We start from the raw sequence: 26,788 nt of genomic DNA, 5'->3' as shown, positions 1-26,788 counted from the left end.
CATGGAGAAGGTTCTAGTCCTGCCTCCCTGGCCAGGACTAGGCTTGCCAGTTTCATGGCTTCTTTGAGCAATGGAGGGCTTAATGTCCCTTTTCGCCAAAATACAAACACAGGTCCTATGCCAATCTCCACTTCTTCTCCTGGTCCAAAAGTCCCATCATGCACACAGAAGGATCAGGTCATCAAGGTTCATGGGAGCTCGCGTCTAATCAGTTCATCCTTAATAGCAGAGGACACCCCAAGCCAGAGCACGGCAGCAAAGCTCCTGCTATTCTACTCCAGTTCAGGGCTAAGGTCTGGAATCAAATAGCATAATCTCCAATGGTCTGGGACCCCTGTTGTATGTTCAATAGTTCTGTGGCCACTGACGTGGCCTTGCCAGGCTCCTCAAAGATCTGGTGAAAGTGGACAGAAACTCCGCCAGGTTATTCAGTATAGGTTCATTCTTTCTCCAGATAGGGGAGGCCCTGGCAAGGGCAGGACCCGTGAGAAGAGAATTATATAGGCTACCTTGGCTCTTTTGGGCATAAGGACTTTGGTTTGCAACTCAAACACAATCTGACATTGATTCAGAAATCCCCTGCAAGTCTTGGGATTACCATCAAATAGAGGGGGGCGGGGGGGGGGGGGTGTGAAGCGATGCAGATTTCTGCACCACTAGGGATGTTGTCCGGTCCAGGTTATGTGACTATGTGACAGGGGGCGAGGCTGCCGCTGGGGCTGCATCAGGCCTTTGAATATTGTCCATCCAATAGGTCAGTGTTTGAACAGCCCCAGAAAGTTGCTGTAGCTGAAGCGCAAGCTGTTGTAGTAACAGTAAGGCTGGTGACTCCATTGAGCTCATGGCCTTTGCAAGCCATTATGTTCGGAGTAGTCAGCCCTTGGACCACAGTCGTGGCTCCGACTGTGGCAGACAGGTCACATCTAAGTCCAAAGAAAAAGGGCAAAGTCGAGCTTGGCAAGGCTGGAACTCAGGAACCAATACTGGGAGCAAGGCTGGACCTTGGGATCAGATGAAACGGAACCCAGGAACAGGCGAAGGCTGGCACTCAGGAACCAACACTGGAAGCCAGGCTGAACCTTGGGATCAGGCGAAACTGGAACCCAGGAACAGGCAGACTTGGCAGGAGCCAGAAACAAGGCAAGCTTGGCAGGAGCAAACAAGTTGCAAAGGCACTGCAAGAGGGTCTGGGCCTCCATAAAATATGTCCAGACCCTTGACGTCATCCAGATGTGCCCCCAGAAGTTTCCACTGCAAGCCTGATAAACTAAGGGCTGTTGCCCACACGCCCTAGGAGGACGGCACTCAACAGACATGGAGAGCGAGGTGTTGTCCCACAGCGAGCCAGAGTGAAGAGTCGTGGCGATGGAATCACAGTAAAACAGTAGTAGTAGTAGTAGAGCGAGGTGTTGTCCCACAGCGAGCCAGAGTGAAGAGTCGTGGCGATGGAATCACAGTAAAACAGTAGTAGTAGTAGTAGAGCGAGGTGTTGTCCCACAGCGAGCCAGAGTGGAGAGTCATGGTGATGGAATCACAGAAAACAGTGACAAATGGAGAAGTGGGAGTGGAGGATTTTCCTTCCCTGGGGTATGGGGGTAGGTAGCCATTGGTGGTATGGGCTTTGTTTTAACTTTACTTTTATCATGGGAATGCAGGTTCTCAAAGTGGTCTTTTATAATGTGAAGAGGGTCAATTCCCCTACAAAACACAGTTTGATGTGGCAAGAGCTGAAGCATTTGCAGGGTGATATTTGTTTGATATAGGAAATGCATCTTAAACAGATGTATGAGCATTTTCTAAACAGAATCCGGACAGGCGATGTTCAACAGTCTAGGAAGTGTGGGGTGGGAGTGCTCTGTGCAAAAAGCTTGCGAGTGGATGTTCAAATGGTTAAGAGGGACAAAATGGTGCATTTTTTGTTGGTGGTGGCTATGATTAATGGACTCTTACATACTATAGTTAACTTGTATGTTCCTAATGTGGGTCAGGGGAGATTTTTAGAAACTTGTTTAGGGAATATACTTCAGTGCCAAGAGGGTGACCTCAATTTGAGGGGGGGGGGGGGGGGGGAGATTATAATTTGACACTATTGCCCTTGCTTGATAATACAGGGATAGGAGTATACAGTAAAGTGGAAAGGAGGGTCTTTAAGAGATTTCTCTCTACCTATAACTTAATGGATAGCTGGAGGGAAACTCATGGAGGGGAGAGGAATTACACATTTGACTCGCCGGTGCACTTGAATTATTTTAGGATAGATTATATTTTTGTGGCCAAGCAGCCTTTGCCATCTCATGCCCGCTCTGGGATAAATGGATCTTGTGGTTGGATTATGCCCCAGTGTGGGTTGAGTTGTCCGTTTTGATTATGAGGTGGGGGATACCCAATACTGGAGGCTTAATGGTGGCTTGCTGGAGGATCCTCAAATTGCTGACCAGGTAGAATCTTTGCTATTAGAGTACCTGGATCTAAATGACTGGGCGGGGGGGGGGGGGGGGGGGGGGGGGGGAAGTATCGCCGGAGGTTCTTTGGGAAAGTCCTTAAGGTGACCATGTGAGGCCATCTTATAGCAATTGCTGCGCAGCGTAAGTGCAGGCAAGAAGTTTGAGCTGTGTAAGCTCATCAATGTCCTAGAGATCCCACATAAACTGAGACCTAGGGAGGGAGATATATTGAATAGGCTGGGAGAAGCCAGGAGGAAATTGAGAGCTTGGGAGTTTGAGGATTTAAAATACCATCTACAGCTGGTCAAGCAGCGATATTTTGAGTTGGCTACTGGCTCATCTTTTGAGGGCTAGGTGTACCAGAAATAAGGTCCTTAGTCTTAAGAGCTGTGAGGGGGTTTAGCTGCGGGGTGATGGACAGATCCGGGATCAGTTTGTAAAGTTTTTTTGGGGAGCTTTACACATCAGATGTGACTGCCTCGGCTGAGGAGGTGGACTGGTTATGTTTCAGGTGTGCCACTTAAGCGTATTCAGCCTAGGGATCTTCCTATACTAGAGTGGCCTATATCGGGGATTGAGGTTTGGGCTATGTTACGAGTTATGAAACCAGGGAAATCCCCTGGACAGGTTTATGGTGTGTCCTATAAGCGTTTTCAACAACTCCTGATGGATTCTCTCTTGCATTTGTATAATTCATTTGGGAAGGGCTCTCAACTTCCCTATTTTATGAGGCTTGCGGGGGTGACGCATCCCAAAAGAGGGGAAAGACCCAGTGCAGTGCAGTTCATACTGGCCTATCTTGCTTCTGGGGGTGGATACCAAGATTCTGACGAGTGTTCAAGTGGCCCATTTAACAATCTTGTTCCATCCTGATCAGTCCGGTTTTGTGAAAGTCAGACAGACAGAAGATAATATTAGGTGGGTACTTAATGTGATGCCGAAAAGGCATTTGACTGGGTCTCCTGGCCTTTTCTGTTTTGAGAGTTGTGAGAGTTGGGCCTTGGGCCCAGGTTTTTGAGCTGGATATTCAGGCTGTATACAACCATCCTTTGGCATGTTTGAAGGTTAATAGGGGCTACTCGGAGGCATTTGAGTTACAAAGAGGAATGCGACAGAGTTGTCCTCTTTCACCGATTTGATTGAACCCTTGGCACAGAAGATTCATGTGAATGGATATATACAGGGGGTCTGGGTGAATGGCCAACAGCATAAGATTAATTTGTTTGCTGATATGTTGCTTTCGTTGACCGATCCCTGCCAGGGATATCATGACAGAGCTTAGGCATATAGAGCAGTCTCAGGGTTCCAGGTGAATATGGGGAAATCTGAAATCCTTAATGTTGGTCTTGCCCCAGAGCTGGTCAGTCCTACGGTCCTGGTTTCCATTTCGGTGGGCTAGTCAGTTCTTACGTTATCTGGGTCTTGTGCAAGGCATCCGGGGTACCAGCCTTTAAGAGCTTAATTATAGACCGCTGCTCAAATTGTTGTGGGTCTGATTGTTTAGCCTAAGCTGACTCTGTCCTGGCTGGGCTATATTGAGACTGTTAAAATTATGATTTTATCCCGGGCACAGTTGCAGGCTCTTTTGGCCTGGCAAACACAGGATGTTAGCCAATTGGTGGACTTAGAACAGGATTGTGATGCTGATGTCCCACTGATGCATTTGCCTTGGCAGCCCAGAGGGGGGCTGTTTAGGTGAGGGTTGGGGGGGGGGGGTCTTTTCCAGCCCTTACCATGTAGCTCTGGTGAAAAGTGCAGAGTGTGTTGCTATAGGGCCACCATTAATCCTGGTATACTCCATTGAATATAATGATGAATTCTTCCCTGGATGGGATCAAGGCTTGTTTGGTAGATCGGCTGTGGAACGTTTGGTGTGTATTGGACAGTTTTATGATCAGGAGTTTGTTTTTTTTTTGGGGGGGGGGGGGGGAATTGGGGGACCTGCAGCAATGCTATCATTTGCTACCCAGGGATATTTTTCCATATTTACAAGTTAAGCATTATTTCAGTCACGATCAGATTCGGGGGGGGGGGGGGGGGGGGGGGGACTATCTCTCAAATGTTTGAATAGTAGGGGTGGTGGGAAGCTTCCTTATATGCTCAGGTGGGAGGAGGACCTTGGGAAAAGGCTGACTGATTAGGAGTAGGAGCAGATCTGGCAATGTACCCAGTCCCTGGGCCTCTCCACTCTAATTGTAGAAAATGCTTAAAAGCTTCTGTTGAGATGGTATTATACTGCAATGCAATTTTCTAAAATGTATGCTAGTGCTACTGATAGAAGTTGGAAGGATTGTGGGACACAGGGGACCTACTACCATATGTGGTGTTGTCCTGTTTTCCAGCTGTATTGGCAGCAGGTGTTTATGTTTCCCCAGATGCTCTGGAGGGACCTGTGGCCTTATTTATAACTTGCTCTAATGAATAGACCACTCCCAGATCTTGATATGAGAGAGGACTTTCTCCTATGCCTGGGTATGACTGAAGCTTGGGTAGTGCTTGCCACTGTCTGGAAGCAACCCAGAAAACCTGAGATGGATTTGGTGGTGTTCAAATTGGATCAGTGGTATGATATATATCATCTCATGGCCTCTGCTGAATTAAAGTTTACAGTTTTGAATGACGCTGGTATGACTTTCAGCAGTGGAAGGTGACCTGCTGGTGCCCTGGAGTTGGGCTTCTTCCACGTTGAATTTTTCCTTTTATGCGAGTGTCTCTCTGCTTTTCTGTATGTGTGTGCTTGTGTGTGTGGGGAGAAGGGTGTTTGTTCCTGTTAGGGAGTGCTTGCTTGCTGTATTAGGGGGATACACTGCAGAATCCAATGTGTATTCATCATGTTATTCTGTTTGATTTTTACTGTTGTGTTTGCTATGTTCTATGATAAATAGATGAGCTAAAAAAAATAACTGCATGATATCAATGTCCCAGGTTCAGTGCACAAAGAAATCCATGACAGAATGGTTATGATGCAGTCAGAGGTTGGATCATAGGCCTCAGTTAGGCTAATGCAGGCCTTATACACACAATATTCCTGGGGGAATTCTACACAAATGCATACTGCACAATTTGCACAGAATTCCCCATACTTGAAGAAAGCACAGGATTCTGCAAAGTGCTGGCATTGGGTCCCTCTCTCCCCCTCCACCACAGAGACTGTGTAGCAGGAGGAGGAGGACTGCTGCACACTGGGTCACTTTCTCCTCCTCTGCTGGCTTAGACCAGACTGCTCATGTGAATCATGAGGCTGTAGGGAGGCCCCCCCCGCCATGGTTCACAGAAACAGTTGGTTCACTTTCTCCTCCTGCTGTGATCCCTGCAGTGGAGGGGAAGAGAGCAGCTGATGTCTGCTGAATGGGGAGAGTGGGAGGGGGATGTGCCATTCGGGAGGGGGGGGGGAGGAGAGAGAACAATGTAGTTGTGCTGGGTGGGGGGTGGTGGAGGGCAGAGCAAGGTTGATGTGCTATTGGGGGGGGGGGGGGGGGGCAGAGCAAGGTGGTTGTGCCATCATTGCTGGGGAAGGAGGGTTGAGAGTAAGGTGAATGTGCCATCGGGGGGGGTGGGGGGGGGGGGGGGGAGGCAGAGCAAAGTGACAGTATGTTGGAGAGGACAGAGAAATACAGTAAGGTGAGAGTGTGCCCTGGAGATTTGGGGGGAGGCAGCGAAAGCTGAGAGCGTACCATGAGGATGAGAGAAGTAACATAGAAAACAGACTGTGCCATGGAGGTGGGGGCAAAACAAACCAAATTAGGGGTCTTGCTGGGTGTTAGAGGGACAGAGAACTGCAGTTAGAGTGAGAGATGGAACTGGGAAGGCTGGAGCCTGAGGAGGAAATTCAGGCCTTATGATAGGGAAATTCTGTAGAAAAACATCACACATAAACAATGCACAATTTTAAAATATATTGTGCACAGAATTTCCCTAGGAGTAACACAAACAGGTATGGAAAATTCCTACGCTGGTAAGAGTCAGCCTGGTACAGATGTGGGTTCAGAGGTATACTAAAATAAAATAACTTCAAAATTGTCACTCTGTTGCAAATTCCACATGTAGTTTTTACCTGTGGATTTTGCATCAAAGTGAAAGCATACCTGCTTTTCTATTTTGAAAATTTCATAAGTTAAAAGAAGCTGCAGACAACTGCACCAACATTTTTCTGTGGACACTTTCTGATTGAGCCCTGTGACCTTTTGGAAATTCAAAAGAATGTGCATTGTTGAAACTGCTGTCCTAACGCCACCCCACAAATACCTCCTTCAAATACAAGTGGAACAGTGGCGGCAATTCTACAACTGGGCACCTCCATTTGGGTGCCCTGATGACCCTATTTTATAACGGCACTAGGGTGTCCAAGTTCCAATACTAGCGTAACCTGGTATAGGTGTGCTTAACATTTACAAGCCCGTAGTTACACTAGCTATAGACCTGCCATAACTACAGGTACCTAAATGCGGCAGGGATGTGAGTACTCTGAAAATTACCCATTTAAACAGGAGTCCTAACCATACTCTGCCCCTGTGTACACCCCTCTTGCACTCATGTCCTATGTAAGTTAGGCACTCTGTTACGGAATAGTGCTTAGGAATCCTGCTGGCACTTTTGTGCATTTATATGTGTAAGCACTAACATTCTATATATTTACATACACAACGGGTGAACAGATTCAGGTACCTAGATTATAGAATTCCCTTTAATGTCCACCCTGGGGTGGGAAATGTTCGAATAGTCTATACCTGCAAGTAATAAACTATTTTACTTGCAAAAATTACTCTGAAAATAGTCTGCCTAGTTAAGGATTATTCATCTGTAGAATTTAACAGATCCAAAGTATCCGTATCTTATGCTAAGAAATATTTTTTGATGTATATACATTTTACCTTGCTCACTGTGCAGCACTTTCTTGTTGGATCCTGCCACACAAGGATTTAGTTGAAGCACAGATGCTGGTTCACACTGCTTGACTTCTTTATTAGTTTTCTTGCTGCTGGGCTCACAGGAAGTGGAGACCTGGAAGCAGACAGTACAGTCTTACTATCCTTCTGAACTGAATAGCCAGGCAAATCTGCATCCTACCCCACACAGAGGGAAATTCTATAACTGGAAGCCACAAATTAGGTGTCTAGATGAGCACTAATTCTATAATGGCATCTTGGTGCTAAGATCCGTTACAGAATATTATTGTTAAGCTGCCATCTAAGTGCCTACATTTAAGCCCACTTAAATGGGGTCATGTGATGCCTTGCTTAGAGAGCGGGTGTCAGTGGAAAGAGCTCCTAAGACTCGCCCTTAAAACTGGCCTCCAAAAGACGTTTTCGCTAAAATCTTTAATGTGAAAGTGAAGGTAAAGAAACCGGGAGTTAAGGTCTGGTCTGCAGTGAGGTATTTGGGAAAGGTAATGGCTACTAAAGCGCAACACCGAGAGAGGAACAAAACATAGCAAAGCGAGTCCAAGATGGCTGCTGGAGAAGACTCTAGCGTTAGCTCCGCATGAGTGGAGGAGATCGTTTCGGAGGTGAAACAAGCCACTGAGGCGTCGCTGGATAAAAATCTACAAGTGATTACAGATAAACTAGACAGTGTTGATGGGAAGTTGGAGGCGATGCGCGGGGAGTTCTCAGCATATTGCCAGCGCGTATCTGACCTGGAAGATCAAATTCAGCAGCTCACTGCGTCAAATCTAAATTTTCAGTCTAAGCTCATGTTACTGGAAGAAAAGATTGATGATATTGAGAAATCGATCGAGGAGAGGACATCTACGATTGGTTGGATTACCTGAATCTATCCCTGAATCAGATTTGAGAATCCTGGTTAGAATCTGAGCTACACCTGCAATCAGCGATGGGGCCTTTGCAGGTGGAGCGGGCCCACAGACTGGGACCAAGGAGGTCAGCAGAGCTTAGGCCTCGTGTGGTCATTCTCAAAATTCTGAATTACACACATAAAGCAGAGATTCTGAGGGCCATCAGAGCTAAGGGCTCACTAAAATATGAGAACAAGTCAGTCCTGTGCTTCCAGGACTTCTCTGCTAGAGTCTCAAACTTGAGACGTGCTTTTGCTCCTGTTTGTTCAGAGCTACACAACCACAAGGTTCAATTTGCTTTGTTGTACCCGGCAAGGTTAAAAGTTTTTACAAATGGCAAATTGCAACTTTTTGACTCACCAGAGGATGCGAAAAAATTGCCGACGAGAAGCGATTTAGCTGAGGTTGAGCTGAAACGTACAGTGGAGGCTGGATCGTGAGAACGGCAGCTGAGGCGACAAGAGGAGGATTTTTGTTACCTATGCACTCGTGGTGGTTTGCTGATGGAGAGTTTGGATATTTTGAGTGTTAAATGACTCCTGGTTTTCTTTTAAGGTCGTTTGATAAACATCGGATATAAAAGAAAAGTCAACTATATATATATATATATATATTTTTTTTTTTTTCTTCTCTTTGTGTGAATGCGGGGGAGGGGAGGGAGAGGGAGATGGCTGCAGGGCAGGGACTGACGTCTCCAGAAAGTATAATGATTTTTTTGGATCACATGCTCTCCACCTTTGTGGGAGCCATTCATTATTTCTGAGATTGAACTGATATCGATAGGGTACTGTATCTTGTGTGGCTGGTGATGTCTCGTGGCCTTAGCTGTTACAGATAGAGGGTATGGGGGAGGGGGGTTGGATGAATGTGTTAATGTAGGAGTGTGTGTTGGCCATGTGTTTGTGCTGAATAAGCCTAGGGAATAAGAAATGTAGATCTTTGTTATTGTGGGGAAGGGGGGTTGCATTTCTCAAAGGGGGTACTATTACTAAAGATGTTACATTCTCCTTATGATTTTCCCTTGTGTTCAGCACAATATTCACATCGATATGTCGGAGGAGGTACATTGTTTTTCAGATGAATGGGACTGTGGGAGGATTTAAGGGGGGATGGATGGATGGGGGGGTGTATATGGCATATGATAATGAAAATGCATTGATGTTTGATTTAGTCGTGTTTATATGGCTGCAACGATGTATACACTTTTTTTTTTCTTTCTTAATTCTGTGGAAACAAGTTAGTTCAAAAGTGAAGGTTGAAGTTTTTGCATTTGATTATGGAGATGCTGGGGGGGGGGGGGGGGGGTTGGGAGGAGGGAGGATTTCCACACTGACCTCAGTCCACTTGTTGCTGGACGGAGCGGGAAGTGGGGGGGGGGGGGGGGGAGATTCTGAACTTGGTTTTGTTTCTTTTTTTGGGTCAGGGCTTTAGTATGGGTGGTTTTTTTTTCCCTTCTCCTGGGGCAGGGTGAGCACAATACCGATTTTTTTCTGGAGGGTGGGGACCGGAGGGCTGCCGGCTGGGACAGCCGTTTGGTCGGAAGCTACTGTACACTGGAATACGAGATAATAATTTCTATTTTAAAAACCTGAACGTTAAATTGGTTTCCTGGAATGTTAATGGGGTAACTTCACCTATTAAATGACAAAAACTTTTACAAGTCTTGCATCATCAGAAGGCAGACATTGCCTTTTTACAAGAGACCCACTTATCAGCGGTGGAACATTTGAAGTTTGGGCGATGGTGGGTGGGGCAAGTAATTGATTCTCTGGCAGTTCACCGTAAGGGAGGGCTTCTGGTCCTTGTGCAGAGGGGGTTGGATGTAGTGATTCAGCAGTTTTGGAGGGATCCCAAGGGGAGGTTTTTAATGATTAAAGCTCTTGTCAACAAAAAACCAATGCTACTATGTAATGTGTATGGGCCTAATGTGTACGATCATGGGTGGATAAGAGCTATTATTCAGAAAGTGGTGGGGATGGTGGATTTACCCATTTTAATGGGGGGGGGGGGGGGGGTGATCTTAATATGGTACATGACCCAGCTTTAGATAAGTCTCAAGGACTTGTGCAGGACAAGGGGAATTCTTCCAAAGGCATTCCGTTACTTTGCTCGAGTTTAGACCTTTTAGATGTTTGGAGAACGTTGCATCCCATGGAACGAGACTATACGCATTTGTCTCGGGCACATGGAACTCAATCTAGAATTGATTACTGGCTTCTGTCGATGACGCTTTTTCTGTCTGTGAGAGATGCTGGCATTGGACCATGTGGAGGGGCATAATCGAACGGGGCGCCCAAGTTTTCCTGAGGACGTCCTCGCAGGATGTCCCGGTGAAGGGGTGGGGAAACCCGTATTATTGAAACAAGATGGGCATCCATCTTTCGTTTTGATAATATGGTCGGGGACGCCCAAATCTCAACATTTAGGTCTACCTTAGAGATGGTCGTCCCCAATTTTCAGTGATAATGGAAACCAAGAATGCAAATCTCAGAAATGACCAAATCCAAGCCCTTTGGTCGTGGGAGGAGCCAGCATTCGTAGTGCACTGGCCCCCCTGACATGCTAGGACACCAATCGGGAACCCTAGGGGGCACTAAAGTGGACTTCAGAAATTGCTTCCAGGTGCATAGTTCCCTTACCTTGGGTGCTGAGCCCCCCAAAACCCACTACTCACAACTGTACACCACTACCATAGCCCTAAGGGGTGAAGGGGGGCACCTACATGTGAGTACAGTGGGTTTCAGGTGTGTTTTGAAGGGCTCATATTTACCACCACAAGTGTAACAGGTGGAGGGTGGGGGAATGGGCCTGGGTCCGCCTGCCTGAAGTGCACTGCACCCACTAAAATTGCTCCAGGGACCTGCATACTGCTGTCAGGGAGCTGGGTATGACATTTGAGGATGGCATAAGATATTTTTAAAGTTTTTTTTTTAGGGTGGGAGGGGGTTAGTGACCATTGGGGGAGCAAGGGGAGGTCATCCCCGATTCCCTTCGGTGGTCATCTGGTCAGTTCGGGCATCTTTTTGAGGCTTGGTCGCAAGAAAAAATGGACCAAGTAAAGTCGGCCAAGTGCTTGTCAGGGACACCCTTCTTTTTTTCCATTATCGGCCGAGGACACCCATGTGTTAAGCACGCCCCAGTCCCACCTTTGCTATGTTTCCGACACGCCTCCGGGAACTTTGGTTGTCCCCGCGACGGAAAGCAGTTGGGGATGCTCAAAATCGGCTTTCAATTATGCTGATTTGGGCGACCCTGGGAGGACGCCCATCTCCCGATTTGTGTCGAAAGATGGGCGCCCTTCTCTTTTGAAAATAAGCCTGCTAGTGTGTCAGATCATGCTTTGGTGTGGTGCTCTCTGCATTTTGGAGGATCAGGGAGTGACTTGTATCAATGGAAATTTTCTCCGCAATTATATTGGGATCAGGCTTTTCGGGAGCATTTGATTCGTAAATGGGAGGAATACCAAGTGCATAATAAAGATCATATACAGCAGGCAGTGCTTTTTTGGGAGGCAGACAAGGCGGTGCAATCCAGAGATCAGGAAATTTTGAGGTTAGAAAAACTAGTAGTTAAAGCTCGGAAAGTATATGGGGAGCATCCGACAGCGCAGGAGAGAAGTTCTCTTCTAGTGATGCAAACAACTCTTGCTGAACTTCTCCGTGACAGGGCGAAGAAATCTGTGAATTTTTTAAAATATCAACTGCATTTACATGGGAATAAGTCCGGGAAATTACTATCTCATTTAATCAAAAAATCGGGAGGATCTCGCACAGTATTTCAACTAGACAGGGGGGAGGGAGTTTGAGTGAGGTCTGACTGGGAGATAGCATAAACTTTCCAACAATATTATCAAAAATTATACGCTAGCCCGTTGGAGATGCCTCTGGAAGGCGACCTCTATCTGGATAGTTTAGATCTACCATGTTTGGGAAACGGAGATATTGATAAACTTAATGCTCCCATAACAGAAGATGAGGTGGCTTTCGCAGTGCAGCAGAGTGCTCTTTAAAAGTCGCCAGGCCCGGATGGGTTTGGAGTAGAATTTTATAAACTCTTATGTCCTTCTGTCATCCCTACTTTACAGGTTTTTTTTTTTTTTTAAACTCAGATTGCAACAGACGCAGAACTGCCGAAATCTCTTCAATTGGCCAATGTGATAGTGCTGTTGAAGCAGGGGAGGGATCTGGACAATCCATCTTCCTACAGGCCCATTTCACTTCTCAATGTAGAAGCCAAGTTGTTCGCAAACATTTTGGCTAACCGTATGGCCAAGGTGCTTCCTGCTTTGATAGCGGATCCCCAAGCGGGCTTTGTTCGGGGGCATACTATTACACATAACTTACGTAAGCTTTTTATCTCTATGGAACAGGTTGCGCGAACGGCTAGACTCTCTCTACTTGTCAGCTTTGACGCGGAGAAGGCATCTGACCGAGTGGACTTGGGGTTTCTTTTCGCTACTTTACGTAGGTATGGATTCAATGGCTTTTTCTTGGATGCTGTTGGGGCTCTGTATTCAGCCCCTATGGCAAGGATCCAAATGAACAGCGTGACGTCGTCGGCTTTTAGGATACGAGGTACACGACAGGGTTGCCTCCTTTCTCCATTGCTCTTTGTTTTGTGACTAGATCCCTTCCTTGGTTAGGAATATTATAAGTAATGGAGACATTCAGGGAGTCCGCATAGGAAGTCATGAGTTTCTCTCGGCTTTTGCGGATGATCTGTTGGTGCATATTGTTGAACCCCAGACATCTTTAGCGGAGTTGCTAGAGTGTTTTACGGAATGTGGAGATTTTTCTGGCTTTTGGCTGAATACAAACAAATCTTTGGCACTACCTACAGTTTCATCAGTTTGAGATACCTGGAATGGTCCTTTTCCCTTGAAGTGGGAAACTACCTCTTTTCGATATTTGGGTATTCAGTTACCTTTTAAGACTTCTATGTTATACAGGATGAATTTGCCGTCACTATTGGAACAAACTAAAGCAAAGTTTGCTCAGTGGATGCATTTTCCTTTATCGATTCATAGAAGAATACAGCTTTTTAATATGTCTTGTTTCCCAAATGGCTTTATACTCTCCAGTTGTTACCTCTTAGAGTGTTGAAACAGGATTTAAATGTCTTAAGGAAGCTTTTGTCTCATATCTGTTGGGCGGGCTGAAAGCCAAAAATGGCCTTTAAGTATCTAATTGGTGCCTTTAAATATGGGGGATTGGGCCTTCCTGATATACACCTTTATAATTATGCGTGTCTTATCCGTCATCTTGGAGACTGGTTACTTGAAGAGCGGAATTATACACCCCGAGAATATGAGACAGTTTATTATTATCCGTGGCACATTAATTTGCTGTTACATAGTGTGCAAGCAGATTTACTGCCTGCTTTGCGTTGGAGCATGATTGTTGGTTCAATGAGACAGATGTGGAGATATCTGGTGACACTGTTGGGAAGACAGTCAGAGGTTTCTGACTAGCTTTGTCCCAGGCCACGATGGAGCTAGTTTCCAACGATGGGATGTGAGGGGAATTACCTTGATACAGCATGTTTTGGATGATGGGGGTAGGATGCTTTCCTGGGACTCATTACAGGCAAGGGGAGTAGTTGAATCTAAAGATTTTTTGGCCTATTGTCAGTTACAACATTACATTCATGCTCTTTCTGGGTCAGCTCTGTTTCTGTCGCTGGGGGAAAGTTTACAGATTTGTTTTTACAAATTCAGAGATGGGGGCCTGGCGGTTTCAGCTCTACACGTGGCTTTGTGAAGAGTCATTCCAAAGGAGTCCTTGGAGCAACTTGTCCACAGATGGAGTGGGGATTTAGGGCCCTCTGCGGCTTCTCTTGATTTTCATAAGTTGATTTCGGTGAGTGTGGAAATTCGGGAGTGTCGGTTTCACACTTTACACAGGGCTTATTTTACACAGGAACAGAAGTTTAAGGCTGGGGGCATAGAAACTCCTGAATGTCAAAAATGCAGACAAGATACTAATTTTTTCTTCATGCTTTCTGGGATTGTCCGAAGGTTAAACATTTCTGGAAGGAAGTATCAAGGTATATGGAGAAGTTATTGGACCGGGTGTTACCATTTTCCACGGAGGGGTGGTTGCTGGATAATTATGAAAATTATAGGATACATAGTTGCACACAGGTATTGTTGTTACGTAAGGCAGGGGCTGTGAGTAAATGGGTCATTATGAGTGTTTGGGTGGGGGGAGATAGCTCTGTCCTTTTGGGTTTGGAGAAATCAATTACATAATATGATGCTGCTGGAGAAGAGGTATGCTAGGTGATCCCCAAAGCACTGGAAGGATTTTTTTTTAGCAGTATGGGAGGTGTATGTTGGGTCCCTTCCGCACAGGGCTAGGAGTTTGATATTGAATTCCCCTTGAAAGGAAGGGCCTTTTGTTAGTTGATCACGTGAACTGCTGGGTTGCTCCAAGGTCGTTTCGTGTTGTCAGATTTTAGCCTGGAGGCTGGCATCAACTGCATGCGCCTTGTTCTAGGATTTTTTTTTCTTTTCTTCTTTGTGCAGGGTGGGTTTATAGGGTAGGGATATGAGACAAAGTACAGACAACAGATGACGAATTTCTCTCATGGTTGTGAAGTCACTATTGGGTTGAGCTGCTTGGCTTATAGATGTAATGTGTATTCAGATCATGTCAGAAAACCTTGACCTACTCTTCAACGAAACCTGGATCCATGACCAAAAGGACCCTATAATCCTAGATCTGTGCCCTCCAGGATACAAAATCACACACTGGACTAAAAGGGAAAGAGAGGGAGAGGCATAGCACTAATCTATCGATCCCACTTTACCACCGAAACCACTGCCGAGTCCGTAACACCTCAGCTTGAAATTGCCTCAATCAGAATCAACAACAAAACCCTACGTGATCATTTGAACTGTGTCTTGTTTTACAGACCTCCAGGCAATTGGAACGAAAGCCAGACTAACTTCATGGACTTCATTTCAAACACATGTGTAACCAACTCCAATATACTAGTACTAGGAGACATCAACCTTCATGTAGAAGACCCAAACTCTATTAATGCACGAGAATGTAAGGAATTCCTCCACTCATGTGATCTCAAATGGCCACAAATGCAAACTACCCATGCCAAAGGGCACACACTCGATCTCGTCTCACACAAACTTTCAACAGACCAGAACATAATAATAACAGATATTAAATGGACAGAAACACCCTGGACCGATCACTATAAACTAAACTTATCCCTACGTTGGCGGAAGAAAGGTTCATACCAAATACAAGAACACACATCCTAAGTCAAGTAGACATAAAAACATTCTGACAATTGATATACAATAACGAATGAACAGCACAGACTCCGTATACTACCTCATAGACTGGGATAAAAGATGCAAAAGCATACTAGATGAAATAGCACCCTTATGAACAAGAACTTCACGTAAGCATAACTCGAAACCATGGTTCAACGATGAACTGAAAAAGCGAAAAACACAATCCAGCAAACTCGAACGAGCATGGAGAGAAACTAAAAATGAACATACACTCAACACATGGAAACAAATACGCAATAAGACAATCCAAAAGATCATACTATAAAACTAAAATAGGGGCAGATTACAAAGACACGAAGAAACTATACCAACGTGTGAACAAACTCCTAGACACCAACTTGGTCACTACAACGAATTCAGATATCCCATGTGCAGATAAACTTGCTAAGTATTTCAATGAAAAAATTGTAAACCTGCGCAACACGCTACCTCAGGACAACACTGACATCGAAAACTTCCTTGATGAGCTGGACCCAACCATTGGAGAATACCCAGCTGACCGAACCTGGTTAAACTTCGCCCTCCTTACTGTCGAAACAGTTACCCAAGCGATTAGTAGGTTCTCCATCACTCACTGTAAACTAGATACCTGCCCAGCTACCTAATGAAATCCGCCCCTAACCACTTCATAGCAGACCTCACATCCCACCTAAATTACATGCTTCAGCAAGGTCTCTTCCCTAAAGAAAATGGCAATATCCTACTCACCCCAATACCAAAAGATACCAAGAAAAAAAACCAAATGAAATCACTAACTACCATCCAGTAGCATCTATCCCGTTGGTAGTCAAACTGATGGAAAGCATGGTAACCAAACAACTTACAGATTATATAAACAAATTCTCAATATTACACGAATCGCAGTCAGGTTTTCACCCCCTTCACAGCACTGAAACAGTACTACTCACTCTCCTAGCCAAATTCAAGCAGGAAATAGCAATGGGCAAAAACATCCTTCTCCTCCAATTCGACATGTCTAGTGCATTCGACATGGTAAACCACAATATATTAATAAGATTACTAGACAAGTTCGGGATTGGTGGAAACATAATTAGCTGGGTTTCCTAAGCACAAGAAAATATCAAGTAAAATCAAACTCAAACATATCATCAACGTGGAAAGCAGATTGTGGAGTACCACAAGGATTACCACTATCACCGATCCTCTTCAACCTAATGATGACCCCACTAGCCAAGTCCTTATCCAACCAAGGCCTTAACCCTTTCATCTACGCAGACGATGTCACAATATACATCCCATACAAAACTATAACTGACAGAAATCATCAATGAAATCAAGCTCAGCTTGATCATCATGGACTCATGGGCAAATGCATTTCAACTAAAACTCAATAAAGAAAAAGCACACTGTCTCATCCTCTCATCCCAACACAGCATGGACAATCCCACAAGTATTGACACCCCAGATTACACCCTCCCAATCTCAGACTGCCTGAAAATCCTCGGCGTTACACTGGACCGCAACTTAACACTAGAGAGTCAAGTGACATCCACAACAAAGAAAATGTTCCACTCAATGTGGAAACTCAAATGCGTGAAACAATTCTTCCCGAGGGAAATTTTTCGCAACCTGATACAATCAATGGTACTAAGCCACATAGACTACTGCAATGGAATCTATGCAGGATGCAAAGAACAAACCTTAAAGAAATTTCAGACCACTGAAAACACGGCAGCTAGGCTTATATTTGGTAAAACGTGATCTGAAAGCACAAAACCCCTCCACGAAAAACTACACTGGCTCCCAATCAAAGAACGCATTGCATTCAAAATCTGCACCATGGTCCACAAAATTATCTACGGTGAAGCCCCGGGATACATGACAGACTTGATCAACTTACCAACTAGAAACACATCCGAATCAGCACGAACCTATCTAAATCTGCGCTACCCAAGCTGCAAAGGTCTTAAATACAAATCAACTTACGCATCCAGTTTCTCCTGCTTTAGCACACAACTGTGGAACGCACTACCAAAAGCCTTGAAAACGACATACAACCATCTAAACTTTCATAAAACACTAAAAACCAACCTGTTTAAAAAGGCATACCCTACTGATCCAACTTAAATGTCTGATCTCTGCAACACAACAAAACTAAATAACGTAATGGATGCGACAACTCTTCCGCTGTATGATTCCCTAATGTGGCTATGCCACATGAACTTTATCTTACCACAACATCACTTTGTATTTGTTCACACCGGAGTCTGCAAATGCCTCTCCGGTACTATGTAAGCCACATTGAGCCTACAAATAGGTGGGAAAATGTGGAATACAAATGTAACAAATAAATAAAATAAATAAATAACTGGTACTGTGTCTTCAATAAAATTGCTGAACTGTAAAATACATGCAGGGGGAAGGGAGGGGGTATAAAAATTTGTTAGCAGTTTGATGACAGATTATATCGGTCTGTCTTTACTGTGTACAGTTTTATATTAGAATCTCTGTATACGTGTATTTTTGGATGTGTTTACTCTGGTCATCAATAAAACTGTTGAAACATAGAGCGACATTGATTGTATCTTTTGTCTTCTTACAAGATAAAGAATCTTTAATGAGACTTTATTTAAAAAAAAATCTATCCTGAGTTTAAAGGAAGCAAAGTATCTGTGTTCCCAGACATTGCTCGTTGGACTCAGCAATGGCAGAAAAAGTTCCTGGATATGAGGCAGGAATCTTTAAATCTTGGAGCAGTTTTCCAATTACGATTTCCTTGCAAGCGTATTTTGATATTCAAGGATAAAAAATACATATTCTTTGAACCTGAACAATTAAGGTCATTCCTTGATATGAAGAAAAACCAATGCTAATTCCATCTCTGGTTAATGGTTCTGTAAATTAAGGAGTACCACTGCTTGCTTTTCCTTAAACTTTAAGTTAATAGCACCAAACTTCCTTTGGTTTTATCAATCTTGAATCCCACTCCTTCCCTTTCTCTTTGGTGGACTGTTGTAACCAGATTGTAGAGAAGTTTTCTATGTATATTATATTCTTTAGTGTATTTGTGTTTATATCTGGTGTATCTTTTCAAAGATGTATTCTTTGTATTATCACTAAAAATAATAAATAAATAAAAAAAACTGTTGAAACATAAGCCCACTTAAATGTTTTACCTGCTCAAGCCCTGCCCCTATAAACACTCCGTTGCATTTACACGGTGAGGTGTGTGTGTAGAATATCGAATAGTGCTTAGCACTCAACTAGCACTTATGCATGTAAATGCTAGTATTCTATACATTTACGCATGCAATTGGCATGCAAATTTGGGTGCCAAGTTATAGAATGTGGGGGATAATACTTATAAACTGAAAATGAAGAAAACACTAGATACATATCTTCTTACGAATATCCCACTGTATCAAGGAAAAGTCAAATAATACATTTAGTGAAAGTGTTACATGGCATTAAAATGTACATATCTCATTCTAACCAACATTAAAGCCAATGTGCTCTAGATCCAAAACTGTCAACCAAAAGTTAGGTAGTAATCTTAATTCTTTACATAAAGAATCCTGTCAAATTCTTCATGTGCATTCTTCCTGAAAACAATATTTTCAGCAATAACTTTCAGGCTTTTCATAGTAAACAGAAGAAAATGACTAACCAGTCTGCCCAGTCATTTCTCATATACACTGCAAGGGTGTATCTCAGCTGCCAGTCAGTGTATGACCACTTGTAAGTTCTCTCTACCAATTCAGGACAGCTTTTGTTATACTCTTCATTTATATTCAGGGCTCATGATTCGCTTATTATAACCAGAAAACCCTAAGTTGGGTTTTCCAATTATAAATATAACCAATAAATCCCTAAAATTGTTCTACTATGCCATGCTGTGATGTGATCTTGTTTGTGCCATTGCAGTTGGATGGCATCATTGGGGGAGAGTGAGGGGGGAGATGCTGAGGTATGGTGAATGAGGGAAAAAATAATTGCAGAGGATAGTGATGCTTACAAGAAAGCCAGAATATATAAATTAAAAACTTTTAGTAATAAAAAAACATGCAAAAATTGAATTCACCTAAAAATATTCCTAAAATTCAATTTCAAATGCAAGCAAACCAGTAATTTATACCCTCATGCAGCACCTAATTAGCTTAAAATTAAACACCTGTGTTTACAATTAATAAACTTTTATATCAGAAGCTCTATTTATACAGTGTCAACTTGGGCAAATGATCATACAAAATACCCTACATCCACCTTACACCCAGCACCCCTGTCTTCCTTTACTCAATCATAAAGCTCAGAATAATCTAAACATCCACTGGCACTTGCGTGGCCACAGCCCGAACATCCAGTCTCCTAGTTCTCTTGTATAGCTGCCAGACTTAGCTAACCCTACTGCTAGGAATTGTACTTGGGCCCAGATGCACTAAGATCCCCGTTTAATCCATTTCTATTTTCAAATTGATAAAAATTATCGATTTGGAAATATAGATGGATTAAAGAGAATCGCAAGCAAATGAACTTCTCGCTGCCTTTGCGAACAGGGCTCATTTGCATGTAATGGGGGGAAGCTAGTTTGCCTGCTGAGAATGCGCAGAGCAGCCAATCGCTAAGCGTGCTGCTCTGCGCATGCCACAGATGGCTTTCATACATGCAGATAAACTGAGTATATGAAAAAAAAGCCTTTTTTTTTTTGTTTCCCGCTCACACTGTCTCTTTGTAGATTACTACTAATGACCCCACTGCATGAGAACTCTGATCAGGTAATGACTGAAAGTTTGATTCATCATTGCATGTTTTTGCTAAGCCGCTGCTTTCTCTCTATCCCTCCAGGGCCACTGGGGGGGGGGGAGGAATTCCCTAGGCTCAGGCCTCCAATGGAAGGGGGGGGGGGCGCCGGGGTCTCTCTCACTCTCTTGCTCCCAGGCCGCTGGCGCCTCAGTCCCCACCTGCCTACTCTCAGCTCCGTCGACAGCTCCTGTCTGTCTGCCACCGGGCCCCCCTGCATAAAAAAAATAAACAAAACCTCTAAATCGAAAGCGCAGCGCCTCGCGTCTGTGTGAAAGCGGCAGATCGCCTCGGGCCTTCCCTATGTCCCGCCCTCATCTGATGTAACTTCCTATTTCCATGAGGGCGGGGCACAGTGAGGGAAGGCCCGAGGCGATCTGTCGCTTTCACACGGACGCGAGGCGCTGCGCTTTCGATTTATAGATTTTTTTTTTTAATGCAGGGGGCCTGGTGGCAGACAGAAGGGGGCTGTCGACAAAGCTGAGGATAGGCAGGTGGAGACTGGGGACTGCGGCACCTGTGACCTGGGAGGAGAGGGAGGCGCAGGCCCAGGGTGGCCTTGCCCCGGGCCCAGCTCATTCTCTCAGCTGCCCTGTATCCCTCCACTGATGGCACAAATGCGGTTTCTTAATGGAAACCTTTCACCTTCAGGCAATCAATAGAGAGGGGTTCCAGATGATTCTGACGGGTTGAAATTCTTCCCTCTACTGTTCAGCTGTCATTCTAGGCAGTACCGACAGTTCCTGACCACCTGTTAAAATTATGATGGTAAAGGTAGGGGCTGCTTCTTGCATGTGCATTTGTATAGTAATTAGCTCATTATAATAACTTTGCATACAACTTTCGTTAGCTGCTACCGTGGCAGGAAAATCGCTTGGAGAACCCCTTTGTGCATGTCGTTTTACTCCATGCTCGCTAAACTGGCTAGGTAGCTGGCTCGTTAGGTTTGTGCATCTGGACCTTGCTGTTTTCCAGATAAACCTGGCTGCATGGTTGCATGCATTTTTGTTAAGACTTGTAATATGTTATTTTTATTTATTTACCCCACCAGAAAATGATAGTCCCAACACTTGTTCAATCATCTGAATAGGGCATTTTAGCGCTTTAAAACCACACCTTTAAGCCAGGGGCCTCAAACTGCAGTCATTTTTTCAGAAGAGCCATAATATGTATGAGATAAATGCCTAACTGGTTTGCCAGACATTGAGAACTGGAATTTGAGACCCTAACTCTGGGTCGTGCTTCTACTATTTCTTCACTTTTTTGGCAAACAAGGATCCTCTGTTCTTATTACACACTTTTTTTTTTTCCAAACTTACCATTTTAGTCACTGCCACCCACAAGATCTGAGATTTCTCTACTTTGGATCCATACTTCTGCATTTGCTTTAAGGAATGTGAATGACTTGTTAAATAAATAGCAAGGAAAAGGAGAGAAGTCTACAGTTATTGTCAGAACTAAAGAAAAAATTATGGTAATTCTAGACATTACACATTTCACCGACTATAAAAAAGGGTGAGGGAGGACCCTTTTCAATTAAAAATGAAAAAATTATTCGTAAGAAATACAGAAAATATCTTGTGGGCAAAAGGAAAACATTTTATCAACTTTTCTGTCTTTTAAAATAAACCTATATTTTTAGTACTTATAGGACAACATACCTTTATAGCAACAAGGTCCGTGTCTAAAGTACATGCTGACTGCAGAGGACTTCTGAAAGCTGCATGCTCTTCAGGCTTTTGGGGGTTTTCATCCGAACATGTTTTACCTAAGGAGCCTACCACATCCTGTATACAGCCATCCTCCTTGGACTCTCCATTTAATAAGCAACCCCCATTATGTGTCTTCTGAATGGGTGATGCACCCTTGGGAATATGCTTCAAAGCATCATGCAAAGTCATTTGCCCGAGTCTCATCTTACTGATCTCACTCCCTTCAGAGGAAGCACCAGAAAAACGATCTGATAGGTCCAGTGGTTTGTCAATCAAACTGTCTCCATTGACAGCTGAGTAAACATCTGCTTGGAAGGGGATGTTGCTTTCTTTATCAAAAGTTCTCTTTTCATATGGGACATCTGGATTATGTTGTTCATCTGCTTTCTTCCTCTTTCCACATTTGTTTCCCAATTGTTTAAGAGGCACAAGGAGGAGATTTGCTTCATTTATCAAGTTACCTGCATTTAGTCTTGTGCTGATTACACTGGTGATAGATTCACTTGCACTCCTCTTTAAGACTATTTGTTTGCCAGTTGAAGACTGACTGATGACCGATTTTATTTCAGTTTCAAGATTAAGAACATCATCATCCGATTTTGAACGGATTTTATGAGATCTGGATTCTGAAGGGTTGTGGTGATGGAAGATTTTTAAGTTCAGATCTGGTCCTAAAAGAGAAGGGGATGAGTCTCTCATGGCATTCCTTGCATGAACAGGTCCTCCAAACACAGGAGATGCTTGCTGAGAGGACCATTCTGTGTCTTGAGCATTCTGAGATCCATCTGAAAATCTGACCAGGAAAATTTAATTTACAATTTCAAGAAGACAGCATCATTAACAATGATCATTTTACAGATTTATCTTAAACTAAAAGCAAAATTATTTTTTCCTACCTTTGTTGTCTGGCCATTTACTTTTTTCACATGTTGGTCCCAGTCTCTGGTTTCTGCTTTCAGATTTCCTGTCCATTTGTCAATTTTCTCTCCTCCTTTTCCTTTCAGCTTTCTTCAACTTATTTTCTGTCTCTATGCAGATTTAATTTATTCTTACTATCCAATACTCAATTTCCCTCTTTTTACTGTGTCTATCTATAGCTTGTCACCTCTTTCACTCACCCTGGGCTCTCCTATTTCACTTCCTCTTATTCCCCAGTCTCTCACTAATTCTATCCTCTACCCCCCTCCCCAATTCAGCGCCTGCCCCTCTGTCCTTTCCACTTCCATCCAGTGCATGACCCCTTCACCTCCCTGCTTCCATGCAGCTTTGCCTCCTTCCCAGACACCCCCGCTGCTGCTTTCCCAAACCAGCAGCACCAGTGACAAAACAAAATACAAACATTGCGGGACCGCGATGTACATACCCGTGGCTGCCAGCTCTGCCCCGGAACGAGAAGTGATGCTGGAGGGGAACGAGATTGGCAGCCGAGGGTATGTACAGTGCGGCCCTGCAATGTTTGTAGTTTGTTTTGCCACTGCTTCTGCTTTGGAAAAGTAGCAGCAGTGCCAGACGGTGGCAGTGGGAAGCAGAGTAGGTCTCGGTACGCTGGCTGCGTGGCCTCTTACCAGAAGGTGCATGACCAGCTTAGCGTGAACAGTGAAAGCAACTGCATATGAATCTGGTGTCCTCTTCATTGGCAGCTTGAGGCTGACTGCAAATTTTGAGCTGCAAGACTCTACAATTTCCTGTGTGGTTTCAATGGCTGCAGTCAGTCCCAAGCAGCAGGAGGAGGACGGAGCCTGATATGCAACCACTTTTCTCATCCTCTGCTTTTATTTATTAACTGCCTTTATGAAAAGGTTCATTCAAAGAGGAGTACAGCAGGTACAGTTTAACATAAAACGTACAATTCTGTTAACAGTATAACATAGAAAAACGACCAAATAAAGCATAAATACAATCAATGAGGTAAACTCAAAAATGGCAAATTGAAACCTAGTAATAGGAGTAATATGAAACAGGATCAGAAATTTACACATTTAATAAAACTGTTGAACAGTCATATAACATATTAGGGGAGGGGGGTGTTTGGTGGTGAAGGAAGATATTATCAAGCCTGTCCTTTAGTGGGTAGAGGAAGAGGCCAAACCTGAGGGATGTTCTGGAGGAAAAAGAAGTTGGGGGATATGTGCAGTAGGGGAGATGGGTGCCACACTTGGAGTTGCACAGAGGGAGAGAGTTGGACAATGATGTGCTTCGAGTGGTGGTGGTCTGTGCCTCAGGGGGGATATGTATGGGGCAATCTGGCAGTGTGTGCTCCTCATTAAGGGTGGGGTGTAGGATTCAGGAGAAAAGAGCACCATGTAAGACAGGTCAGAGAGAGTTATGTTGCAGTGGGCTGCTGATTAAGCTTTATGTTGGGGTGAGTTTACTTGGGTTATAGACAGTTAATGGGTATGAGTTGGTATTTGAGAAAGAGAAGAATATTTCAGGAAAAGCTATAGAACTCCGTACTGGAGAGGGGGAAGGCTGTTGAGAAAGAACTGTTGGAAAGTATGCTAGGGGTGGGGGGAGTGGAGCTTGAGAAAGATGGATGGAGAAAGAACTGAGGGCTCTTGCTGGGGAACAGGAGGGAGTCCATTCTGGAAAAAGGGCTGAGAAAAGTGGGAGTATGGTTAAGACATCAAGTCTAGGAAGGGATGCAAATCAAGTTAGGGAGTGAGCCTGCTTGGGAGATGCTGAGCTGGGAGAAAATTGGGGGCTATCAGGTCTGAGCCAGAAAAAAGCCAGGTCTTTATGAAGGGAGAATTCCCCCCCCCCCCCCCATAAAATTTCCAAACATTGCAGAATTTTAAAATTACTGTGTGCAAAATTTTCAAAATTTATACTTCGAAGCTTTTTTTGGCCCAGAATTCCCACAGGAATATAAATTTAGAGGACTACTGAAATATTTTCAGTTTTGGCCAAAACCAAATCTGTGATCGAAACTCATAGTTCAGTTTTGGCCAAAACCAAAATCTACCAATAAGGCCTCTTATCATTCCTTCCTCCCCCCACTCCAAATAGTGGGCTCCCCCCCCCCCCCCGGGCCTACCTAACGATTGCTAGTGGTCTAGTAGTGTAGCTGAGGCAGGTGTAATCCCTAATTGCTCCTGCTCATGTTGGTTTCATTGTCAAAATGGCTGCTACAACCATGGGGTGGGGAGACTACGGATGGGTGGGGAGAAACACTGGTGATGGTGGATAGGGATCTGAAAAGAGGGCTTCTGTTCGGGGGGGGGGGGGGGGGGGTAGAGAGAGGGAGCAAGAGACCTTGAGACACAGTGCTAAGTTTCAGTTTCAGCTAAAAGAACACACAATGGCATTTTTAGCTGAAATAGAAACAAGGCCGAATACGGATTTCATTACTGAAATTGAAACAAGGGATATAAATTAAATGCATTGTACCCAACACAGAGCACTTGCTACTTCATGCTATCGTTTTAAAACACAACCAAGCTGTTTTTTCAAAGCACTGGCTATAAGATTGTTTTCTTGCCCAGAACTCCCTCCATCTCTCACATTTAAACAGACAAGTTCAAAGCTTTGTGATTTCATCAATCCAAGAAGTCTATATACAATGCACTTTTAAACTGTAAAGGTAGTTACCCAAGATTCATGTCGTTATTACATGCTGATTTATGACCCATCTCTTTTATAGCATCCTCCTCCACTCTGTCCTTTGGCATCTCATTGGCTGTATCTACTCCATGAGTGTTCAAGACACATTCAGAGTCCTTTATACATATGCATGTAACAGGAAGGATTATTATTAAAAACCTTATTAGGAAAAAAATAACCAGCAAATTCGAACAGACACACATATACAATTTTACTGTAAATTGTTGCCAAGACAATATTTTCTCTTTCTTAAACATAATCAATCATTTCTTGGAATGCCCAAGTGACTTCTCGGGGTGAGATAGGATATGTAGGGTAAAGTGATGGGTCAATCTGAGGAAGGGTTGTTAGATAAGTGGTTCTGAGGCTGGGTGCTGTGGTTGTCCGATATCCCTGACAGTTGATCTGTAGATCATGAATCTTGTATACTTTTGTTTTCTTCCTTGGTAATTGTGTGTTTCCTTGAGTTAAGATATTACAATTTTTCATTGTAGCTATATACTGATTTTGAATGCCCTCTTAAAGACCGGGGAAGCAATTAAAAATTTTGTAAAGATAAGAAATTTGCACAGAAACAATAAACACCACAAAATAATTTTTAAACTCAAACAGGTACATCACAGTTGCTTACCTATAACAGATAATTCTTTTGTAGACAGCAGAATAAATCATATATGCAAGCAGATGACATTTCATGACACTTGGGACAGAGCAGCCCTCCAGAGTTCAGAAACTACTAGAAGCAGCTTCTGAACATGCAGGCTTCCCCTCTGCATATTGCTCCCCCTAGGGGGTCTTTTAATAAAGATTTGCTCGAGTTATCTGTAGCAGGACCCATAGAAATAAAATGGGCCCTGCTGCAGATAACTCAAGCTAATCTTTAGTAAAAGACCCTCCTACTGAGGTACTTCAGCATATAGCTTAACATCAATTCTCAGGTGGGAGGGATTGTGTCCTAATTTATAGAAAACATGTATTATGTCATGAAACGCCTAGTCACCTGCCTGAGGTTATCCCGTGACCACTTAGAGGGTCTATCCCCAGCACAGCCCAGGTCTGCCTGCAGCTGCTGCTTGTGCTCTACACTAGCACCCTCCTCCCACTGACTGGGTCACAACCGCATCTGGGTGAGTCTCCTGCTCTCAAATTATCCTCAGTGATT

General features: G+C 44.0%; 1 protein-coding gene across 4 annotated transcripts in view; it reads right to left on the bottom strand.

Annotated features, from left to right (window-relative positions):
- The window catches only part of RBBP8 (RB binding protein 8, endonuclease), a 278,475-nt gene that overhangs the window by 104,141 nt on the left and 147,546 nt on the right, over positions 1–26,788 (bottom strand). For all 4 annotated transcript variants that reach the window (XM_030213485.1, XM_030213463.1, XM_030213470.1 and 1 more), the window contains exons 11-13: positions 25,615–25,742; positions 21,976–22,819; positions 7,316–7,445 (exon numbers count right to left, since the gene is read on the bottom strand). In XM_030213485.1, the coding sequence (XP_030069345.1) occupies positions 7,316–7,445; positions 21,976–22,819; positions 25,615–25,742 (1,102 nt within the window). The remainder of the gene's footprint in view (positions 1–7,315; positions 7,446–21,975; positions 22,820–25,614; positions 25,743–26,788) is intronic.

This window comes from Microcaecilia unicolor, chromosome 1 (assembly GCF_901765095.1).
Source record: "Microcaecilia unicolor chromosome 1, aMicUni1.1, whole genome shotgun sequence".
NCBI lineage: Eukaryota > Metazoa > Chordata > Amphibia > Gymnophiona > Siphonopidae > Microcaecilia > Microcaecilia unicolor.
This window is presented reverse-complemented; position numbering and strand designations above follow the sequence as displayed.